Raw genomic sequence first — 24,927 nt, forward strand, 5'->3', positions numbered from 1 at the left:
AACCAACCAGCCAAAGTGTCAGTAATAAAAAAAATTGTTTAAATTGTAAAAATAATTTTTTGGCATGTCTAGATTTCCAGAATATCTAATTGATATAAATATGAGGTTGGTAATGGCAGGATGGTGCACATTTCAACCGTATTTGAAAGATTAATCTGAAATACTGTATGCATGTCTAGACGAGTCACTGATTGCAAAGTATTACATGAAAAAGTTGTCCCTATATCCAGACAGGAAAATGTATTGTCCCTAAAAAATGCGAGTCAGCTCTCGTTGTAAATAGTAATGATTGCTTGTGAGTGAATTTTATTTGTTGCACTCAGCAGTATAACATAAATACCTTGACGACCTGTAAAAAAGTCTTCCTGTAAATGTACGTCTTCATGTAAATATATGTCTTCATGTAAATATATGTCTTCATGTAAATATATGTCTTCATGTAAATATATGTCTTCATGTAAATAAGTCTTCCTGTAAATATACGTCTTCATGTAAATCTGTCTTCGTGTAAATATATGTCGTCCTGAAAATATATGTCTTCATGTAAATATATGTCTTCATGAAAATATATGTCTTCCTGTAAATACATGTCTTCCTGTTCTGACCCGGGATACCCACAGACAGCTGGGTACCTGTTCTGACTCGGGATACCCACACACTGCTGGGTACCTGTTCTGACCCGGGATACCCACAGACTGCTTGGTACCTGTTCTGACCCGGAATACCACAGACTGCTGGGTACCTGTTCTGACCCGGAATACCACAGACTGCTGGGTACCTGTTCTGACCCGGAATACCACAGACTGCTTGGTACCTGTTCTGACTCGGGTTCTGATTTGGGGGGGGGGGGGGGGGGGGGGGAGCAAAGATGAAGACGACTCCATTGGTTCCAGTTCCATGTTTAGATACACGATTGTCCTACTCCGTGAGACTTAAAGATAGCCGTGATATATCCTCCATTACCCTGACCGCGGCGCCAAGCACAATTTATTACCTCACTCGCTCAAGTTTGCTTAAACGAATTTTGTAGTATGCGTATGAAATGGATAATTTCCCCATAATTACATTTTGTGAAACCCATTCTCCACAAATTCCCCATTAAATTGTTTCAATATGACTCAAAAACACATAAAGCCCGACAATGCACTCAAATGAAGAAATATCATCCAGGAAATAATAAATAAATCCTCATTCACTGTATCATAGGTGAAGGTGCATGGATGCAGTGCGCGGGATGCGGGATGATTTATTTTCCAGCTAGTTTAGGGATCGGTGTGTTTGTGAGGGTCATCAACCACAGAATGTGCAAGCTTTAAACTCCCACTGGGAAGGAAAAGGAAAAACTATATTTCGTTTTTTGTCTCCCCAGGGTGATGTGTAGTCAGTGACCATACGCTCAGTATACTGGATACTTTAACTGGAAACAATGTGCATGGGTATGTGGAAGGGAAGAGGGGTGTACAGACAGGAAGAGGGGTGTACAAACAGGAAGAGGGGTATACAGACAGGAAGAGGGGTGTACAGACAGGAAGAGGGTGTACAAACAGGAACAGGGGTGTACAGACAGGAAGAGAGGTATACAGACAGGAAGAGGGGTGTACAGGCAGGAACAGGGGTGTACAGACAGGAAGAGGGCATACAGACAGGAAGAGGGATGTACAGACAGGAAGAGGGGTGTACAGACAGGAAAAAGGATGTACAGACAGGAAGAGGGGTATACCGACAGGAAGAGGGCATACAGACAGGAAGAGGGATGTACACACAGGAGGAGGGGTGTACAGACAGGAAGAGGGCATACAGACAGGAAGAGGGATGTACAGACAGGAAGAGGGGTGAACAGACAGGAAGAGGGGTGTACAGACAGGAAGAGGGTATACAGACAGGAAGAGGGATGTACAGACAGGAAGAGGGGTGTACAGACAGGAAGAGGGGTGTACAGACAGGAAGAGGGTATACAGACAGGAAGAGGGGTGTACAGACAGGACAAAGGGTGTACAGACAGGAAGAGGGATGTACAGACAGGAAGAGGGGTGTACAGACAGGAAGAGGGGTATACAGACAGGAAGAGAGGTATACAGACAGGAAGAGGGTGTACAAACAGGAACAGGGGTGTACAGACAGGAAGAGAGGTATACAGACAGGAAGAGGGGTGTACAGACAGGAAGAGGGGTATACAGACAGGAAGAGGGGCGTACAGACAGGAACAGGGGTGTACAGACAGGAAGAGGGATGTACAGACAGGAAGAGGGGTGTACAGACAGGAAGAGGGGTGTACAGACAGGAAGAGGGTATACAGACAGGAAGAGGGGGTGTACAGGCAGGAAAAAGGATGTACAGACAGGAAGAGGGTATACAGACAGGAAGAGGGGTGTACAGACAGGAAGAGGGGTGTACAGACAGGAAGAGGGTATACAGACAGGAAGAGGGGGTGTACAGACAGGAAAAAGGATGTACAGACAGGAAGAGGGTATACAGACAGGAAGAGGGGTATACAGACAGGAAGAGGGGTGTGCAGACAGGAAGAGGGGTGTACAGACAGGAAGAGGGTATACAGACAGGAAGAGGGTATACAGACAGGAAGAGGGGTGTACAGACAGGAAGAGGGGTGTACAGACAGGAAGAGGGGTATACAGACAGGAAGAGGGGGTGTACAGACAGGAAAAAGGATGTACAGACAGGAAGAGGGTATACAGACAGGAAGAGGGGTATACAGACAGGAAGAGGGGTGTGCAGACAGGAAGAGGGGTGTACAGACAGGAAGAGGGTATACAGACAGGAAGAGGGTATACAGACAGGAAGAGGGGTGTACAGACAGGAAGAGGGTATACAGACAGGAAGAGGGGTGTACAGACAGGAAGAGGGGTGTACAGACAGGAAGAGGGTATACAGACAGGAAGCGGGTATACAGACAGGAAGAGGGGTGTACAGACAGGAAGAGGGTATACAGACAGGAAGAGGGGTGTACAGACAGGACAAAGGGTGTACAGACAGGAAGAGGGTATACAGACAGGAAGCGGGTATACAGACAGGAAGAGGGTATACAGACAGGAAGAGGGTGTACAGACAGGAAGAGGGGTGTACAGACAGGACAAAGGGTGTACAGACAGGAAGAGGGGTGTACAGACAGGAAAAAGGGTGTACACAGGAAGAGGGGTGTACAGACAGGAAGAGGGGTGTACAGGCAGTAAGAAGGCTATACAGACAGGAAGAGGGGTGTACAGACAGGAATAGGGGTGTACAGACAGGAAGAGGGTATACAGACAGGAAGCGGGTATACAGACAGGAAGAGGGGTGTACAGACAGGAAGAGGGTATACAGACAGGAAGAGGGGTGTACAGACAGGACAAAGGGTGTACAGACAGGAAGAGGGTATACAGACAGGAAGCGGGTATACAGACAGGAAGAGGGTATACAGACAGGAAGAGGGTGTACAGACAGGAAGAGGGGTGTACAGACAGGACAAAGGGTGTACAGACAGGAAGAGGGGTGTACAGACAGGAAAAAGGGTGTACACAGGAAGAGGGGTGTACAGACAGGAAGAGGGGTGTACAGACAGGACAAAGGGTGTACAGACAGGAAGAGGGGTGTACAGACAGGAAAAAGGGTGTACACAGGAAGAGGGGTGTACAGATAGGAAGAGGGGTGTACAGGCAGTAAGAAGGCTATACAGACAGGAAGAAGGGTGTACAGACAGGAAGAGGGGTATACAGACAGGAAGAGGGGTATACAGACAGGAAGAGGGGTGTACAGACAGGAAGAGGGTATACAGACAGGAAGAGGGTATACAGACAGGAAGAGGGTGTACAGACAGGAAGAGGGTATACAGACAGGAAGAGGGTATACAGACAGGAAGAGGGTGTACAGACAGGAAGAGGGGTGTACAGACAGGACAAAGGGTGTACAGACAGGAAGAGGGGTGTACAGACAGGAAAAAGGGTGTACACAGGAAGAGGGGTGTACAGACAGGAAGAGGGGTGTACAGACAGGAAGAGGGGTATACAGACAGGAAGAGGGGTATACAGACAGGAAGAGGGTGTACAGACAGGAAGAGGGGTGTACAGGCAGTAAGAAGGCTATACAGACAGGAAGAAGGGTGTACAGACAGGAAGAGGGGTATACAGACAGGAAGAGGGGTATACAGACAGGAAGAGGGGTGTACAGACAGGAAGAGGGATGTACAGACAGGAAGAGGGGTGTACAGACAGGAAGAGGGATGTACAGACAGGAAGAGGGGTATACAGACAGGAAGAGGGGTGTACAGACAGGAAGAAGGATGTCTTGAGCAGTCCATAGTCCAATATTAATAATGTGATGTGTGCAGTCGAATTTGGATGTGTTTTATTGCAGTGTGTGGTTCGAAGACCTGCTTGATTGCATGCAATCGGACCCGTGAAGATCCGGGATGGAATAGGTCTTCAGCAACCCATACTTGCTGTAAAAGGCGACTATGCTTGTAAGAGGCGACTAACGGGATCGGGTCGTCAGGCTCGCTGACTTGGTTGATGCATGTCATCGATCCCAATTGAGTGGATCGATGCTCATGATATCAACTACTGGATTGTCTGGTCCAGACTCGATTATTTACAGACCGCCGTCATATAGCTGGAATACTGCCGAGTGTGGGGTCAAACAATGAACTACTCAACTATCATTCGACTTCTTCACAAATTACAATTACGTATCTTAAACTCCTAAAATAATATAATTTCCAAATTCGAAAAATTGAATTAATGTCCCACAATGTTCAATAGCCGGACCCATAAGCATAATTCGCACGCATTGCGCGGTCAGTTTGAGCTCGCCGGATCTAGTAATATGTTGGGATTAGCTTCCCACACCTGTTCACAGACTTAAAGAATTTCACCTCCTGTTTACACCGTCATCAGCGGTGATGGGGCGTGGTGATATCGTCAGGCCGCTCCTGCCGTCGCTGCCGAATCAACAGTTGCACTGTGAGGCCGCATCTATTTCCAGACAGGTTGATTGGGATTTTCAATCAACTTATCCGCTCTTAGCTACACGTGTCTAGGCTGATTCATATCATACCTTGTCGGGTTCAGGAGTTTAACTGGAAATTTGACTGCCAAATAGATCAATAGGGAAACCACTCTCGAGTAAACGGATTTAACGAAGGATCTTGTATTCAATTCATTCAAATTAAAACTGAACGGATCTGTCTTTTTACTTCTGGGGTATATTTGGAATTTGGGCGTTGTTAGAGCGTGGTTGTATTTGAACCAGAGCACAAAAGGATTCGGGGATCGCGCGTGTGTATAAAACGTTACATGTGGACGTTGTGTTATGATTAATTTTTGCGTTATGTAAAATTTAGTTGCATAAAATATGAATAAAACGTTGGAGTTTAGAATTTCGTGAACGGATTGGAAAAAGAAGTTCTTGGCTGACCCACTTACTACAAGGTAGACTAGGCAACCTGATTGGTTCTTCTTGAATGATTTTTTGTTTGGGTTTTTTTTCGCGGTTGAGAGTTTTTGCTCCACTTCGACCGAGAAAGCGAGGAATTGCCTTTGACTGATGGGTTTTGGTGTGAATGCCAGGTTTTATAGAGAATTGTTGGCACCTCATTTTTTTCATTTGAACCATTTTAACTTTTTGAAGATACCGTCTTCTGAACACGTCTATTTAACTACGCCCTACTATAACATTGGCACGGTTCTCATAGGGAATTCCACAGATGCCGGAATTGTAATTAAGATATGTATCTTTGCTTCTTTGTTGTGTAACACCCACCTGTAGTTCTGCGATGTCACGGTGGCCTGTAAATAATGGAACCAGATCAGACAAACCAGTGATTGACTTTATGAGCGACGCCCTGCGCCGTTTGGGTTCGATGACACCCAATCACCCACGAGTCCAATTAGTCGTCTTTTACGACATGCATAGTTTACTGTGAATTTATTTTGACACGGAATTCGCAAGGGCTGTAAATCAGAGTGAGTGAGACTCGATTTATTTATTTATTTAAGAGCTGTTGACGGGCTTAGTTTAATGGATAAATTAGAGGTTTCAAATAAGCGAAATATTTTTTATCCCCTAGTTACATTTAGACTGCAGGTGTTGATAAAGTGCCGGGCAGAAGAAAGTATACACTTGAAAATTTAATTTGAACAAAAAAATACAAACGTTATCAAAACGTTACTGGGCTGAATATAGTCGCGGAAACACTGCAAACTTCAGGTCTAAACTGATGTTACCCTTATCAAATATCAAAACAACATCGAATAACTATTTTTTTTGTTAATTTCAGACACCATCAAACATGAGTGTATACCTTTTTTGCCCGTCAGTGTATATCAATGTTTCTGCAACCTGAAATTTGTACCTACAATTGTTTGGATACCGTCAGGAAAGGCGTGATAGCAAAAATAAGTTTAGTAGACCGTGGTTTTGAAGAGAGATACGTTCTGACAGCGGAATTTGATATATGAGACTATTTTTATAGATATACTCAGACAGTATAGATCCAGAAATTGCTGATAAAGGAAATGAGTGTTGATGTTCCACTGCAATATGGTAGTCGATGGGGTGTTTTTATGAGGTTACGGGCTGGTCGCGGGGGTGGGTGTGTTTTGGTGAGGTTGTGTGGTGGGGTGTTTTGGTGAGGTTGTGTGGTGGGGTGTTTTGGTGAGGTTGTGTGGTGGGGTGTTTTGGTCAGGTTGTGTGGTGGGGTGTTTTGGTCAGGTTGTGTGGTGGGGTGTTTTGGTCAGGTTGTGTGGTGAGGTGTGTGGTGTCACTGGTGTGGTGTTTTGGTGAGGTTGTGTGGTGGGGTGTTTTGGTGAGGTTGTGTGGTGAAGTGTTTTGGTGAGGTTATGTGGTGGAGTGTTTTGGTGAGGTTGTGTGGTGGGGTGTTTTGGTGAGGTTGTGTGGTGGGGTGTTTTGGTGAGGTTGTGTGGTGGGGTGTTTTGGTGAGGTTGTGTGGTGGTGTGTTTTGGTGAGGTTGTGTGGTGGGGTGTTTTGGTGAGGTTGTGTGGTGGGGTGTTTTGGTGAGGTTGTGTGGTGGGGTGTTTTGGTGAGGTTGCGTGGTGGGGTGTTTTGGTCAGGTTGTGTGGTGGGGTGTTTTGGTCAGGTTGTGTGGTGGGGTGTTTTGGTCAGGTTGTGTGGTGGGGTGTTTTGGTGAGGTTGCGTGGTGGGGTGTTTTGGTCAGGTTGTGTGGTGGGGTGTTTTGGTCAGGTTGTGTGGTGGGGTGTTTTGGTCAGGTTATGTGGTGGGGTGTTTTGGTGAGGTTATGTGGTGGAGTGTTTTGGTCAGGTTGTGTGGTGGGGTGTTTTGGTCAGGTTGTGTGGTGGGGTGTTTTGGTCAGGTTGTGTGGTGGGGTGTTTTGGTCAGGTTGTGTGGTGAGGTGTGTGGTGTCACTGGTGTGGAGTTTTGGTGAGGTTGTGTGGTGTGGTGTTTTGGTGAGGTTGTGTGGTGAAGTGTTTTGGTGAGGTTATGTGGTGGAGTGTTTTGGTGAGGTTGCGTGGTGGGGTGTTTTGGTGAGGTTGTGTGGTAAAGTGTTTTGGTGAGGTTGTGTGGTGGGGTGTTTTGGTGAGGTTGCGTGGTGGGGTGTTTTGGTGAGGTTGTGTGGTGGGGTGTTTTGGTGAGGTTGTGTGGTGGGGTGGTTTGGTGAGGTTGTGTGGTGAAGTGTTTTGGTGAGCTTGTGTGGTGAAGTGTTTTGGTGAGGTTGTGTGGTGGGGTGGTTTGGTGAGGTTGTGTGGTGGGGTGGTTTGGTGAGGTTGTGTGGTGAAGTGTTTTGGTGAGGTTGTGTGGTGGGGTGTTTTGGTGAGGTTGTGTGGTGGGGTGGTTTGGTGAGGTTGTGTGGTGGGGTGTTTTGGTGAGGTTGTGTGGTGGGGTGGTTTGGTGAGGTTGTGTGGTGGGGTGGTTTGGTGAGGTTGTGTGGTGGGGTGTTTTGGTGAGGTTGCGTGGTGGGGTGTTTGGTGAGGTTGTGTGGTGGGGTGTTTTGGTCAGGTTGTTTGGTGAGGTGGTTTGGTGAGGTTGTGTGGTGAAGTGTTTTGGTGAGGTTGTGTGGTGGGGTGTTTTGGTGAGGTTGTGTGGTGGGGTGGTTTGGTGAGGTTGTGTGGTGGTGTGTTTTGGTGAGGTTGTGTGGTGGGGTGGTTTGGTGAGGTTGTGTGGTGGTGTGTTTTGGTGAGGTGTGTGGTGGTGTGTTTTGGTGAGGTGTGTGGTGGTGTGTTTTGGTGAGGTTGTGTGGTGGGGTGGTTTGGTGAGGTTGTGTGGTGGTGTGTTTTGGTGAGGTGTGTGGTGGTGTGTTTTGGTGAGGTTATGTGGTGTTGTGTTTTGGTGAGGTTATGTGGTGGGGTGTTTTGGTGAGGTTATGTGGTGGAGTGTTTTGGTGAGGTTGTGTGGTGAAGTGTTTTGGTGAGGTTATGTGGTGGGGTGTTTTGGTGAGGTTGTGTGGTGGGGTGTTTTGGTGAGGTTGTGTGGTGAAGTGTTTTGGTGAGGTTATGTGGTGGAGTGTTTTGATGAGGTTGTGTGGTGGGGTGGTTTGGTGAGGTTGTGTGGTGAATTGTTTTGGTGAGGTTGTGTGGTGGGGTGGTTTGTGAGGTTGTGTGGTGGTGTGTTTTGGTGAGGTTGTGTGGTGGTGTGTTTTGGTGAGGTTGTGTGGTGGTGTGTTTTGGTGAGGTTGTGTGGTGGTGTGTTTTGGTGAGGTTGTGTGGTGGGGTGTTTTGGTGAGGTTGTGTGGTGGGGTGTTTTTGTGAGATTGTGTGGTGAGGTGTCTGGTGAGATTGTGGGGTGGGGGGGTTGGGGGGGGGGGGGGGCGATAAGGCATCTCATTGTTTCAGTGAGATTGCAACTGGTCTTGCAGAGCGTGGGCCAATAAGATTTTTTGTAGGGCGGTCGGGTGCGGCGGCGGATTGAACTGGTGAGGCAGTAGGGTGGTATGGCGAGGCGGTTGGGTGGTATGGCGAGGCCGCCGGGTGAGGCGATTGGATGGTCTGGCGAGGCGGCGGGGTGGTCCGGTGGTCTGGCAAGGCGGCCGGGTGGTCTAATGGAACGAGTAATCTATTGAGTCAGCTTGTAACTAAAGCATCCAATCGTGACGCCAAAAACCCAATTTCGATTACCGACGTGTGCAATTGCTATAACCCATCTCTGGTGTCCCCGTCGAGATAACTGTAACAGCACACCCGCAAAAATCAAACGAGTGATGGTTTTACGCCGTTTAGCTGCAACAAATTAACCGTATCCCTCCATCGGGCGACAGGCTGTGAGGCGCAGGGGTAACTTAAAACAACCTCTCCCCCATTTCTGACATAATGTATACTAGAGGTTGAAGAAAGACTGCTGACGTTACATTTGTACAGTGGAACATCTCGTGCTTGTGCCCTGCGTGACGTAAATCGGAGGAAAGAAGACACCTCTCGCTGATGGGAGGCAGATGTTCATCTGTAGCCGTTCCAACAACAGTAATCCGGTTTAACAAATTTCCGGATTATCGAATATGATGTTTGTTTACACGAAGTTATTCCTAAAAGTATTCGTCCGAAAATAGGATTTTTCGGATAAAGAATGAACAAACCTTTGTGCATAGAAACCCCGTTAATACGGACGGTGATGTTCTAAGTAATATCGTCCGGATTGATAAATGTCCGGATTATCGAATATATTCTTTGCTTACACGAAGTGATTCCTAAAGTAATCTTTCGAAAATAGGATCTTCCGGATAACGAATGAAAAACATCTAATATATCGAAACCCCGTTAATCCGGACGGTTATATTGCCGGTATTATCGTCCGGATTAACGAATCTTTAGTACGAAGTAATATTCTTATTCAATTTAGACTTTTCTAAAAGTAATCGTCCGGAAATAGGGTTATCCGGATTAAAACAGTCCAGTATTACGGGGTTTCACAGTATACAGGTCTTCCTGCGCCAGAGATACAAAAAGGAACAATCTATTTCGATCCCGATTTAAAGGCCAATGAGATAGTGTTAATTTCGTTGAACAGGGGTGGACGTTTCCTCTTGTATGAGCTAAAAAAAGAAAATATATCCCTTTCTGTTGCTGGCCATGATAAGGGTCTTTTTTTAAATACTTTTCAGATAAACTGTGGATGTAATGTATTGTGTTGGGCAGATAAGAAAGCCGCGACCGTGTCTCCACAGAAGGAACACGAGACGAGATTGTATGCGGTAGGCGAGATAGATCGCCAAGAGGCTTGTTTTATGTCTAAAATAGATAAATATTCACCGTTATCTGTCGTTTTATCTGCTGAAGAGATAGGACGGAATACCGAGGTCCTAACGGTGGTTTCTCACCGATTCTTTTCACGAGAGGCCCGATCTTCTTAATTATGTGTTTGCCAAACAGTGTAAGGTTATCTTTATAGAATTCCGTTCTTTCTTCCTGAAGCAAAGCAAAACATTGTTTTGTCAATTCGGTATTAAAATAAAGTGTTTTATAGCTTTTTACAATTAATTGGTTATAAGTGGGGCTCCGTTTCTATAGACACCTTATCAAACGGACAAGGTCAGTAAAAATATATACTACTCACAAGAACTTAAAGAACAAATGATTTTTTCATACAACTAATAGTTAATCATTATGTTAATCATGTCGTGACAGATTAGGGTGTTCTTTAACATCTTTTGAGTAGTATATCTTTTTTTTTTGCCTATGCTAAAGACTCATGAAGTGGTTGAGAGTAAGAGGATATTGGGTCAACAAAGTATTTCTCATTGGTGCCGTGTCATTAAGATAACTGGGATCCTGCGGACTGTGGCATACAAACTACATTTATTCATTATGTCATTGTATTTGGAACACAACGCTGCACCGCACAGCTTAGAATCGTGCAATACAACTTCACACTATACAACATAACACCGCATCGCACCGCACCGCACCGCACCGCACCGCACCGCACCGCACCGCACCGCACAACATCACGCTACACGATATAACACCGCACCGCACAACATCACGCTACACAATATAACACCGCCAAGCACCGCACAACATCACGCTACACGATATAACACCGCACCGCACCGCACCGCACCGCACCGCACCGCACCGCACCGCGCCGCACAACATCACGCTACACAACATAACACCGCACCGCACCGCACCGCACCGCACCGCACCGCACCGTACCGCACAACATCACGCTACACAATATAACACCGCACCGCACCGGGCAACATCACGCTACACAATATAAAACCGCGCCGCACCGCACCGCACCGCACCGCACCGCACCGCACCGCACTGGGCAACATCACGCTACACAACATAACACCGCACCGCACCGCACCGCACCGCACCGCACCGCACCGCAACGCACCGCACCGCACTGGGCAACATCACGCTACACAACATAACACCGCACCGCACCGCACCGCACCGCACCGCACCGCACCGCACCGCACCGCACCGCACCGCACCGCACAACATCACGCTGCACAATATAACACCACACCGCACAACATCACGCTACACAATATAACACCATACCGCACAACATCACGCTACACAATATAACATCGCACCGCACAACATCACGCTGCACAATTTAACACCGCACCGCTCAACATCGCGCTACACAATATCACACCGCACCGCACAACATCACGCTACACAATATAACACCGCACCGCACCGCACCGCACCGCACCGCACCGCACCGCACCGCACCGCACCGCACCGCACCAGACACAATATCACGTTACACAACACCGCGCCGCTCACCAAACACAATATCACGCTACACAACACCGCACCGCACCAAACACAATATCACGCTACACAACACCGCACCGCACCACACCAAACATAATATCACGCTACACCGCACCGCACCGCACCGCACCGCACCGCACCGCACCGCACCGCACCGCACCGCACCGCCACGCACCGCACCGCACCGCCACGCACCAACACACTATCACGCTACACAACACCGCACCGCACCGCACCAAACACATTATCACGCTACACAACACCGCACCGCACCAAACACAATATCACGCAACACAACATAGCACCGCACCGCACAATATCACGCTACGCAACGCCGCACTGCACTGCACAATATCACGCAACACAACATAGCACCGCACCGCACAACCCAAAACAACACAACGGGATACGACTCGTCCATGCACTGTACAGATGCTCGTCCCTAGCCGAGGCCATGATCCTACGATCGCGGGTTCGAATCAGATTCAACCAGATTCAACCATATAATTATCCTTGATTTGCCAGCCCCACATCCGTGCGTACCTTTTGCGTACCTTCAACGTTTAGTTGATACACAAGATATATACTGCCGGACAAAAGAAAGTAAACACCCATGTCTGATGGTGGCTGAAAATAGTTCCATTACTAACAAGAAATTGTTATTCGATGGTCGTGTATTTCATACGAGTATGTTTTGGACCTTAACTTTGCAGTGTTTCGGCGACTGTTTTCAGCCTATAAAGTTTGATAACGTTTGTAATTTTTCAATCTCATTAAAATCAGACCTCAGTTCTCGCTACCGATAAACAAAGATCTGAGGACATCCCATTAGGAGTCACGCCAGAACGACCTTTCATCCGACCAATCAGAGCATCGCTTACCAGATTATGAAAGTGACAGTCGGAATGTGATTTCTAATCATGCAACCTCGAAAACTTTAACTCCGAACGATAGTTACGGGTTTAACGACTGAATCCATACAATCTAGACCATCTATTAGCCATTCCAGAATGTTTTTTTGTTCAGGTTTCAAATCTGTAATCGTGAATTTGTCAAAATATGGTTCGAAGCGTAGTCGCCAATTTGAAATAAGTGCCGTAAAGCACGAGAAAGCTGCCTTCTGATTGGTCATTCCATTGGTCGGTCAAAGTTCGCGCAAGGTCGGTCTGACGTGACCCGTAATGGGATGTCCTCAGATCTTTGTTTAGCTGTAGCGAGAGCTAAGATCTGATTTTAATGAGATTGGTAATTTTTTATTCAGATCCAACTTGCAAGTGTATACTTTTCCTTTGTCTTTCAGTTTATGATGTCAAAGCGACGTAAAACTCAATTCACCCACTCATACACATCGTTACATCACACAACTCATCACGCCGCCATAGTGAAACATACAACATGAAATCTACACATCACAGCACCACACGACACCATATGAAGACACAACATGCCGTACATATATACTCAGTGGTGCTTGTAACGCACACGAGGAACAACATACCTTTCCCACGGCCTTTGCGGAACAACATATTATTGCCGTAGTTTTAGAGGAGGCCGTGGTAGTTCTTACACGCAAATGACGTTGCCGTTTGAACCCGTACTGTGCTCTTGAAGTGATACATGGTCGACCGGATCTGGAAAGGTCAGGTTTTGTCCCGTGTGTCTGATAACGGTTCCACGGTCTTGTAATGGTGCTTGGTGCAACCTGACTACAGCTGAAGATGATTCTCCTGTTTGCAGTCGGCCGATGGCGTTGTTGTGTTGGCCTTCGTCAGTCGTGGCATATTTTCGCTGTTCACTTGCTGTAATATTGTGATGGCATGCAAATGAAAACCAAACGTTTTAGAGCGCAACAAATGATGTGTCACGTGTTTTTGCAATCTTTTCACCAAATATCTGCAGTACCTCATTCTTTCAACACAAATCCACCCCAATCCATGCAGAAATGACCAATTCATTTTTGGTATGGATGTCGGCCACACTGTCATCATTTCACTGCTTTTATGGGTGTTTTTGGAGAGTATATGACAGCGAGCCTCCGTATAGACGTTTCCCCAAAATACCAAAGCTTAATCGACGTTGACGTCAAACGCTTAGCGTAATCATACTCGAAACAAACACCAACTTCACGTGCAGGCGTCAAGCCGAGTAACAGCCGACGCACGTGCAGATGGTGTGACGGTCTCCACGAGTCTAATTATAGCAGTCGCGGATTCTCATTTCCACATTCCATAGTCAGTATGGAAAAACGCGTTCCTCATTACCTTCGTCAACGCACGTGCATTTCTGTGACTCTTGCAACGCTAATAGATAACAGGCGTTTTGTTCGTAAGGACAGCAATACTTACCTTTGATTAACGTGGTTAGATACATCAAAGGAACAAGAGACGATGGTTCTTGGATAGAGTTCCTTTGCGGATGGGGGTGTTTTTTTCTGACAACTGTCTTCCTCATTATCACAGTTGTGTGTGTTTACAAGTAATGGAGGAGGAAGGGATATTGTGGTTATTATGTAGGTGTTACACTCTGGTACATGGTAGCCTGTAAGCTGTCCGTCAACTGTTTTCTGTTTCAATCCTGGTTCGCCTACCTCTTACCGCCTGTTTTGTTTACGAATAAGGATTTACGTGATATACCAATTGCGGGACTCTGGCTAAAACTGTCACAGATGTAATGGTTTTATGCCGCTTTGGCAACACTGCAGCTGTCACGGCGGGGGACGCCAGAAATAGGCTTTTCATATTGTATTCATGCTGGGAATCAAAAGCGGGTCTGCGGTGTGACAAGCTAACGCTTTAACCACTAGGCTACCCCATCGCTGCTAACTGTTACATGGGGTTATTGAGGACCTGATTACGCTTACTTTTCTTTTCTTGTATTTCATTGTTTGTGTGTTTGTTTGTTTGTTTGTTTGTTTAATGCTACACTCAGCTGTATGACGGAGGTCTGTAATTTATCGAGTCAGGGCCAGACAATCCAGTGATTGATATCATGAGCATCAATCTACGCAGTTGGGATACGATGACATGCATCAACCAAGGCAGCGAACCTGACCACCCGATCCCGTTAGTCGCCTATTACGACAAGGATGGGTTGCTGGAGACCTATTCTAACCCGGATCTTCACGGGTGCATCTCACTGAGTAATGCTTCATCATATTACATAAAGGGAGAGAACGCTAGGGTGAATTAGTCGCCTAAAGCGCTGCGATTCGCTGTGCAGAGTTGTGTGACTTGGGCGTACCTGGATCCCATATTCGTCCTGATTATGATTCGTGGTTTATCTGCACGAAACCTGTTCTCATGGGCTTTACAAACGTTGTATACGAGGCATCGCTTCAGGTTTCCCTTCCAGGACATAGTGAGTGAGTGAGTTTGGGTTAACGCCGGTTTTAACAGTATTCCAGTTATATCTCGGCGTGTCAGCTTAATGTGGGAAGAAAGCCCGAAATGATGCAGGTCTCAGACGTTTACCACTTCGGTGAAACCCACGAGCACGGGTATGGTGCTGACAAACCTAGAAGCATACTCGGATCGAACCGGGATTCGAACCCACAATCATAGGTTCTAACGTGCCCATGGGACGCAACTCTGTACAGGGAATCGACTGGGCCACTCAACTCACGACATAGTCTATCCTATATTTTACCTGGAAATAAAGATTTGCAATTCTTTTAATCAAATCCAAGATCAAGCTGACACGCCGTGATATAACTGTACATACAGTTACAAGTGACGCCTCACTCACTCACTAATAGATAGATAAATTTCACATATGTCTACAATATGTTTATACCAATTTGCGGCGGTGGGGTGGTAAAAGCTTTTGCTCGTCACGCCGTAGATACAGGTTCGATTCCCTCACGGGTATAATGTGTGAAGCCCATTTCTGGTGTCCCCCGCCGTGATACTGCTGGAATATTGCTAAAAGCGGCGTAAAACCATCCTCAGTCAGTCAGTCAGTATACCGATATAAATGCTGATACATGAGTTAGGCTGGAACGCAAGAACTGGCAGCCTGGTTCCCTGGGTATGCTACGCTGGCGCAGTGTAGCGCCAGCGCAGCATACCCAGGGAACCAGGCTGAAGAACTGGCTTCACACACTGTACCCATGTGGGGATTCGAACCCTTGTCTTCTATATGACAAGGTAACGCATTAACTTCTAGGCCACCACACCACTGGTGTTAACATGGCGTTAAATGCAACGAATATATTGCATCTCATTGTCCAACATTTTCCATCAATTTTGGTAGTATTTTTTTTAATATCATGTCAATATGGTATACGACCTTCATGAAAGTAGTAGTCAATAGGGTTTATACATATATGAACAGTATCTGTTGCGAGTTATTGCGCGACTTTTGTTCTGACTTAGCCAGATCTCCCCATCAATGTCAGGTATGCAAGAAATCGGCATCGTAGACGCTCGAACAACGTCAGTAACGGCTCCACTGGCCGCGTCTCGTTTATACGACGCGCATCCAAAACGAGGCTGTTCTTAGACAGGTGGGCAGGCCCGAGCGCATTACTAGAGATCGTACACTGTTTGTTAAGTTTGGAAGCAGGAACGATCTGGCCATATTATTTTGTGTTCGCACTTGTTAATGTCTTGGAAAATTGGGCGCTGGTTAAGCGATAACTCTGTAAACAAGGCAACGATTAAACCTCTATGCGTAAATAATAGTTTGACGAGGAATACCAACTTGTTTGTATGTATACTATGCTGGCGCTATGTTTAGACCGTACCGGTACAATTATCACTCCAGCGAGAAATAACGTTCAGTTTTTTTGCCAAGTGCAAATATCTCACAAGAGGTCACTGAAGAACGCGCCCTCGCTTTCACTCACCCAAGCCAACAAACCAGATGATTGGCTGGCGCGGACGTTTTGATTGTGTTAGACGTCCATTATTCTGACAGGTAGTGACGTCAGTTCCAAGATGGCCGCCATGATGACGAAACTATGCCCTAGAATGCATACCAGAGACGCGGATGTATTGCAGGGCTATTATACACCATCCCCGACCTGGGGCAAGGTCTAAGTCGTTAGAACAGGCATGCGGTTTCCACGCCGGGTTTCATCACGTTTCCAAATATTATTGTAAGCTCGTGTTTTCGCGGAGGTCAGCATATTACCGTCCGATTACTAGAAATAACCTCACTCATCGCCATAGGTATGACGAAACTGCATTACTGAGTAGATTTTAAGTAAAACAGATGTCAAATAATTTATACTTTATTCTTGTGTAATATTTTATATCTCTGGAAATATAATTAAGACTCTAGGCGCCTTGAACAGTTGGTGGACTTAAAAAGACACCATACGGCGTAATGTTATGATCAATAGGTTATCTCAGAATATGACGGATCCACGTTTATTTCTTTAAACGAGACATAAAATGAGAAGATAAACACGAGATAAAATGAGAAGATAAACACGAGATAAAATGAAAAGTAGAAGATACAGGTGATGTGTTTATCTGTGTTCCGACCCATGCATGTTATCATACGATTCTCATTTCTGAAGGAAAAATATCTAGTGTCGAACTTCATTTGCCATCCTAAAACGGAAGATGATGTGAAAGATGAAAGCTACCTGTTGCCGAAAATAAACGTAGCATGGTCGTTTGTTTGTTGCTGTAGAAAGTGGTATAGACCACGCTCTAAATATGCTTTCCATGAAGCACGTGACTATCTCGTGATTATTATGAATCGCGTAAATCAAAGGCAAATAGCTTAATCATAGATACACAACTGCATACACCGGCCAACTGTCTAAGTATATTCAGATGGTATACGCAATCCACACCGCTGATGCGAGTTGCTATACTGAAGTGCGCCCCTTCGGTGTGCAGGAAACCTGACGTCGTTGGTTTGAATCCCAGATTCGCCCTGATTATGTGTCTAGGTTTGTCGGCACCATACCGTGCTCGTGGTTCCACCAAAATGGTAAATGTCTAAGACCTGCATCACTTTGGGATTTCTGGTTCATCGAGCTGCTCACAGGTTAAACGGCATTATTCCTGTTTATTACGTCTTATTTGCCTCTGTTTAGATAGGGGGGGCACGGTTGGCCCAGTCGTCTAAGGCGCCGCGATTCGCTGTGCAGAGTTGCGTCCCTTGGGCTCGCCAGAAACCTATGATTGTGGGTTCGAATCCCGGTTCGCCCCTATTATGTTTCTAGGCTTGTCAACACCATACCCGTGCTCGTGGGTTTCACCGAAGTGGTTAACGTCTGGGACCTGCATCACTTCGGGCTTTCCTCCCACATTAAGCTGACACGCCGCGAATACTGTTAAAAGCGGCGTTAAACCCAACTCACTCACTGTTTAGATAGCCTTACTTCGGGGCGTTGGAGATGGCCTTACTTCGGGGCGATGGAGATAGCCTTATTTCGGGGCGTTGGAGATGGCTTTACTTCGGGGCGATGGAGATAGCCTTACTGCGGGGCGATGGAGATGGCCTTACTTCGGGGCGATGGAGAGAGCCTTACTTCGGGGCGATGGAGATAGCCTTACTTCGGGGCGATGGAGATAGCCTTACTTCGTGGCGATGGAGATAGCCTTGCTTCGTGGCGATGGAGATAGCCTTACTTCGGGGCGATGGAGATAGCCTTACTTCGGGGCGATGGAGTAGCCAAGTGGCTAAGCTGTTCATTTGCCACGCTGAAGACCCTGGGTTCGATTCCCCACATGGGTACAATGTGTGAAGCCCATTCTTGGTATCCCCCGCCGTGATATTGCTGGAATATTGCTACAAACAGCGAAAAGCCCCATTCCAACATCACTCTAGAAATTGCTTTATTCTGATTGGCCATCAAAGGTTTCAAATCACAATAACCACCTTTGATTAATAAGAATACGATAGAAAGACTTCTGAAACTATATTGACACGCCATGACGATGCGACTAGTTCATGTTGTCTGTAGGAATCTTTGATATTGATTCCTAGGGGCGATCGGGTAGCCTAGTGGTTAAAGCGTTCGCTCGTCACGCCGAAGACCTGGGTTCGATTCCCGACATGGGTACAATGTGTGAAGCCCATTTCTGGTGTCCCCCGCCGTGATATTGCTGGAATATTGCTAAAAGCGGCGTAAAACCATACTCACTCACTCACTCGTAAAAGGAGCTCTACTAAAGACAAAAATCGTTTACTGTACAATATTGACAGTAGCGCCTGGATCCACACTACCAAGCTGACTGACGTTTATTTCCCGATGAACGTGAGTGTGTCACGTGATTACGTTACCAATCGAGCGGAGAGATACAGAACTACTTTCAGGGAATTTCTCAATGTCTGAAAAAAAGTCCCAACATCGATACAGGCTATGAAATCGATTCGCGCATCATGGAATTTGCTCACGTGAGGCACTGTCTTCATCAGCTGCTGAACGTCAACAGATTAAACATCAATCCTTTAGTAAAACGTCGTTAATCCTGATGGTATGGTTTCGAGCAAAATCATCCCGATTAGAAGACAGATTAACGATTGAAGGGTGGGGGGGGGGGTGGGGTGGGGGGTGGGGGGTGGGGGGGGTTTGGGGAGCGAGTATATAGCATTACTCCTCTTTAAGCATTCTCCCAACACACCCGTGAAGATCCGGGGTAGAATAGGTCTTCAGCAACCCATGCTTGTCGTATAAGGGAACTACGCTTGTCGTAAGAGGCGACGAACGGGATCGGGTAGTCGGACTTCCTGACTTAGTTGGTGCATGTCATCGTATCCAAATTACGTGGATCGATGCTCATGATGTCAATCACTGGATTGTCTGGTCCAGACTCGATTATTCACAGACCGCCGTCATATAGCTGGAATATTGCTGAGTGCGGCGGTAAACAAAAAACAAACAAACACTATCCCTGCAGAACACAGCGGGCAAAACAGAAATACGCTTCACACATTGTACCCATGTGGGGTTTCGAACCCGGTGCTTAGTCGTGACGGGTGAACGCTTTAACCACTACGCTACCACACCGCTTCCTTTATATGAGACCATCACAAGGCTGCTTGTGTGATCCTCATCAGTGCGAGCCACACAACGTGTTTGCGTTGATATGATGACTACATAATAGTTTTCCTTCTTCCAAGTGATATTCACCCCTCAACTGTTCACGCGACAAGCGATACATAAATAATACAGTAAGTGATATAAGTGATCCAACATTTGTGTTGCTCAAACTGATGATCCCCAATGGTTGTGTTCGGCAGGTTTGTGTGCATTCGTAGGCAGGAGTCCGCGGTGCCACACACAGGCTGAAGCAGCGGGAAATAGAATTGTGGTTTTGTTAAATGCTTTAACGGCTTAACATGGCTCTGACAGAATTGAGGAGCTGTATCACAGAGTGTGGGTTTGTGTCGTTCACTGTGAAATGGTTGTACATGCAGGTATGGGGAAGTACAGGTAAGTAGGCACATGGGTGCTCTGAATGACACAGCTCACGGCCAAACAGCTCCACAAGGGGAGGTAACTATGCTGAACAGGTGTACATGATTTCCGACGTGTGTGGGCGGACTACTACTACTACTACTGCTACCTCTACTACTACTACTACTGCTACCTCTACTACTACTACTACTACCATTACTACTACTTCTACCACTACTACTACCTCTACTACTATTACTACCTCTACTACTACTATTGCTACTACTACCTCTACTACTGCTACTACTACTGTTACTACTGCTACTACTACTACTACTGCTACTGCTACTGCTAATACAACTACTACTACCACTACTTCTTCTACTAGCTCTACTACTACTACTACTACTACTACTACTACTTCTACTACTACTTCTACTACTACTACTACTACCAGTACTACTACCAGTACCACTACTTCTACTACTACCTCTTCTACTACTACTACTACTACTACAACTACTACTTCTACTACTACTTATACTACTACAACTACCAGTACCACTACAACTACCAGTACCACTACTACTTCTACTACTACCTCTACTACTACTAGTACTACTACTACTACTACTACCACTACTTCTTCTACTACCTCTTCTACTACTACTACTACTTCTACTACTACTTCTAATACTACTACTACTAGTACTACTACTAGTACCACTACTTCTACTACTACCTCTACTACTACTACTACTACTACTACTATTACTTCTACTACTACTACTTCTACTACTACCAGAACCATTACTACTACTACTACTACTACTTCTACTACTACTACTACTACTACTACCACTACTACTACTACTACCAGTACCACTACTACTACTACTACCAGTACCACTACTTCTACTACTACCTCTACTACTACTACTACTACTACCACTACTACTACTACTACCAGTACCACTACTTCTACTACTACCTCTACTACTACTACTACTGCTACTACTACCACTACTACTACTACCACTACCACTACTACTACTACTACTGCTGCTGATGCTACTACTTATACTACTACTACCACTACTACTTCTACTGCTACTACTACTGCTACTACTACCACTACTACTACTACCACTACCAATACCACTGCTACTACTACTACTACTGCTGCTGCTGATACTACTACTGCTAATGCTACTACTTATACTACTACAACCACTACTACTACTACCACTACTACTTCTACTACTGCTGATACTACTACTGCTGATGCTACTACTTATACTACTACTACCACTACTACTACTACTACTACTACTACTACTTATACCACTACCACTACTACTACTGTTGATACTACTACTGTTGCTGCTGCTGCTACTACTACAACAACTACTACTACTACTACTGCTACTACTACAACTTCTACTACTACTGCTGCTATAGCTACTGCTACTATAACTACGACTGTGCTACACAAACCCCATCAAAATACCTACCACTACAACCACCCACTACTACTTCCACTGGTAGTATTGTACCATAGCTGGACTATTGCTGGATGTTTATCCTCAAACAACAAACACTAACTATTGTTTCATTAACTACAGGGCGCTCCCTATCTGCCTCTTTCGTAAACTAGTATATCAATTTTATGTTAAAACGCGATCGGTACCTACCATATTTTGTAAACACAAAACAATATTCATATTATAGATTGAATAAACACTGAATAAATCGTGTACATTCGTCACCACTCGCCCCTTTCCGTATCGCTTTTCGGCTTGTCCGGAATAACACGAGTTGGTGCCGAATGAATCGTGTGCTCTGTCCTTGAAACACAAACTCGTACACGTAAATGTCAGTACAGGCACCGACTCAATTATTTAGGTGTTATGTATATCAGTTACAACGATAACGATAATGCAATACTACGTCACACTCGTCATGTTTGCCTTTGTCGTGGAACGTAAAAATACCCAATAGTACAATCGTCCACAATCGAACGCATATCGCATAACAAACTGTTTCTGCTATACACCATCTGCATCCCTCCATCATTCAGAATATCCTTGTTCTACAAACACGCAGGATATATACCAGATATAGATCGAACATAACATTAGAAAGGTTTATAATCCCTTTTAATAACAACCGATTAATCACAGAAGCGGCCCAGTGAGAAAAGCTATAATCCTAGAGTATAATCCTTCCCCTCCGAACAGCAATAACTGCTCCCCGAAAGCCGTACCACTCGATAATATCGTAATGTCAATATTGAATGGAGCGACTATGGATGCCGGCCGTCACTATAAACGCCAGGATTAGCGATCGATTAATCCCCCTCTCGCCTCTGTTAGCCGTCATTACGTCACACGAGGTGTCGAGGACCGAAAGGAGTTGGGGTCCGAAATGTGTTCAGTTCCGACGTGAAACTATGCTGAAACCGCGTGGTTGAATTGCTTTCATATTTTGGGGGACGGTGTGATAAATATTTATCCTTTGCCTCTTTTTTTGAGACTTGTGTAATTTCGATTATGACGTCATAGGGCTTTGATCAGTTCACTGGAGGTGAAGTATGTGTTTATAGTTATGTTACACTGTGTTGTTTAACATTTTCATGAAATACCTTCATTTTTCAGCCGTTCACGTAAACCAAACGCCTGTTATGAATTGGCTATTAATAAATTTGGCCAAACTGTTGTGGTTCCAACGAAATTAATTACCGCGGAACTAGGTCGGTTTGTGGTAAGAGCATATATATAAATATATATATATAGTATTACCTATGTTTAGTAGGTCAACGAACACGGCCAGTTCACTGATGAAGTGCCCTCGATCCCCGTGAGTCTTAATGAATACGAACCAGTCCCTGGACCTGTTGACGAAGACACTTGCGTGATATATTGAACACAGACCGGTCCCTGAGACACTACATCCGGGTATCATCCGGCCTGTTGTCGGGTTCCGTGTGATGCGTTGTGTCAGATGTAACACGTGGTCCCGATCTCTGAAATTGTACCATTCAATACCAAATAGGGCATAAACCTGTGATCTGTACAGTGAGTGAGTGAGTGAGTTGGGTTCAACGCCGCTTTGAACAGTATGTCAGTCACGCCACGACGTGTCTGCTCAATGTGGGAAGAAAGCCCGAAGTAATACAGATCTTAGGCGTTGGCGACTTCGGTGAAACCAACAAACCTAGAAACATTATCAATGGGCACCAGGGATTCTAACCAAGTTTAGTAGGGAATGCCGAGCGCCAGACAGGGTAACAACAAGTACCATTTTTAAACGTCTTTGGATATGACGCGGCCGGGGATCGAACCCCGGACCTTCCGCTCTCCGGGCGGACGCTCTACCACTAGACCACGGAGGCGGTCTCGTGATATTACTGGAATATGACTTAAAGCGACGTTAAGCCTCGCTCTCTCTTAAACATAAAAATAATGTTTTAAAGTCCGTTTGTTTGTTGTTAAACACCGCACTCAGCAATATATCTATATGACGGCGGTCTGTAGATAATCGAATCAGGACTAGATAATCCAGTGATTGATATCATGAGCATCGATCGACTCAATTGGGATACGATGACAAGCAGTACCAAGTCGAGCCTGACCACCCGATCCCGTTAGTCGCCGGTCTCCGGGTGAACGCTCTACCACTAGGCCACGGAGGCGGTCTATTGGGTTTTACTTCAATGGATGGTTCTTGTTGTACAGTTCGTTATGTAATATCTTAACTTGGATATATTTCATCGAGCGCCTCCGTTAATACAGTGGGTAGAACGTCTGCCCGGAGAGCAGAAGGTCGGTAGTTCGATCCCCGGCCGCGTCATAATAAAAGACGTTTAAAAAAAAACACTTGTTGTTTCCCTGCCTAGCGTTCGGCATTAAGGTTACAAAACAAAGGCTGCGGCATGGTATCTCAGTGGGCTAGCACGCACACGCACGCACACACACACACACACACACACACAATGCAATAATCCTGAACGTGACGTTAAAACGCATTACATCTCGCCTCATTCCTCCAAGCAGTCTTCTATCAGCCCATGACCTGTTTCTAACTAAACATTTGTTGCCTTGTTCATCCCGCGCGATACCCCATCTGATGATGGGCCTCATTCGTTATATAATATCTCATCTTGTTTATCTCTCATCTATATTGTGATGCTGAATATGATACATTGCCTGTCATCGTAACTAATATTCCCACCTCTGGCTTATATTTTTATTTCAGAGTTATTTGTTTAACGTTATGAATGCGTCCCGGGGCGGTCGTCAATGCATTCACTCGTCACGCCGAAGACTGGGGTTCGATTCCCCACAATGTGTGAAACATATTTCTGGTGTCCCCCGCCGTGATATTGCTGGAATATTGCTAAAAGCGTCGTAAAACAATACTCAGTCACTCACTATGAATACGTTCCTCTTTCCAACAGGCAGACCGAGAGGCCTGGTTAAAGCGTTTCACGGTGGGCTGAATATGTTTTTGAAAACCATGGTTCATTTTCTCCCGATGGGCAAAACAAGCTAACCGCGTTCTTGGTTGGCCGGAGTCATGTGGCTGGAATAACACGCCCCTTCAAAGATTGCCTGGCATAGCCTGGGGCCATTATCTCAAACTAACAGTACTGTCCGAGCTTGTCAAAGACCCTGTGATTACGGATGTCATCCTTTCATCAGTTCCAGCAGTAAGTATCGATGATCATAAGAAAGGACTATCTTCATGAAGCAGAAAAGATATCGATACGGCATACGAATATACACCTGATCAGTAAATAGACCCAAATTTATATCCATATGCATCCTGACTTTGATGGATTCTCCTTTGCACAGCAGACTAGAT

General features: G+C 45.7%; 1 protein-coding gene across 1 annotated transcript in view; it reads left to right on the forward strand.

Annotated features, from left to right (window-relative positions):
- The first annotated feature begins 1,426 nt into the window (after positions 1-1,426).
- Positions 1,427-24,927, forward strand: part of LOC125372630 (golgin subfamily A member 6-like protein 22) — a 65,551-nt gene continuing 42,050 nt past the window's right edge. Inside the window, exon 1 of the mRNA XM_048383084.1 lies at positions 1,427-3,184. Coding sequence (XP_048239041.1) covers positions 1,427-3,184 — 1,758 coding nt within the window. The remainder of the gene's footprint in view (positions 3,185-24,927) is intronic.

This window comes from Haliotis rufescens, unplaced genomic scaffold, assembly GCF_023055435.1.
Source record: "Haliotis rufescens isolate VD_foot unplaced genomic scaffold, xgHalRufe1.0.p SCAF_44, whole genome shotgun sequence".
Lineage (NCBI taxonomy): Eukaryota > Metazoa > Mollusca > Gastropoda > Lepetellida > Haliotidae > Haliotis > Haliotis rufescens.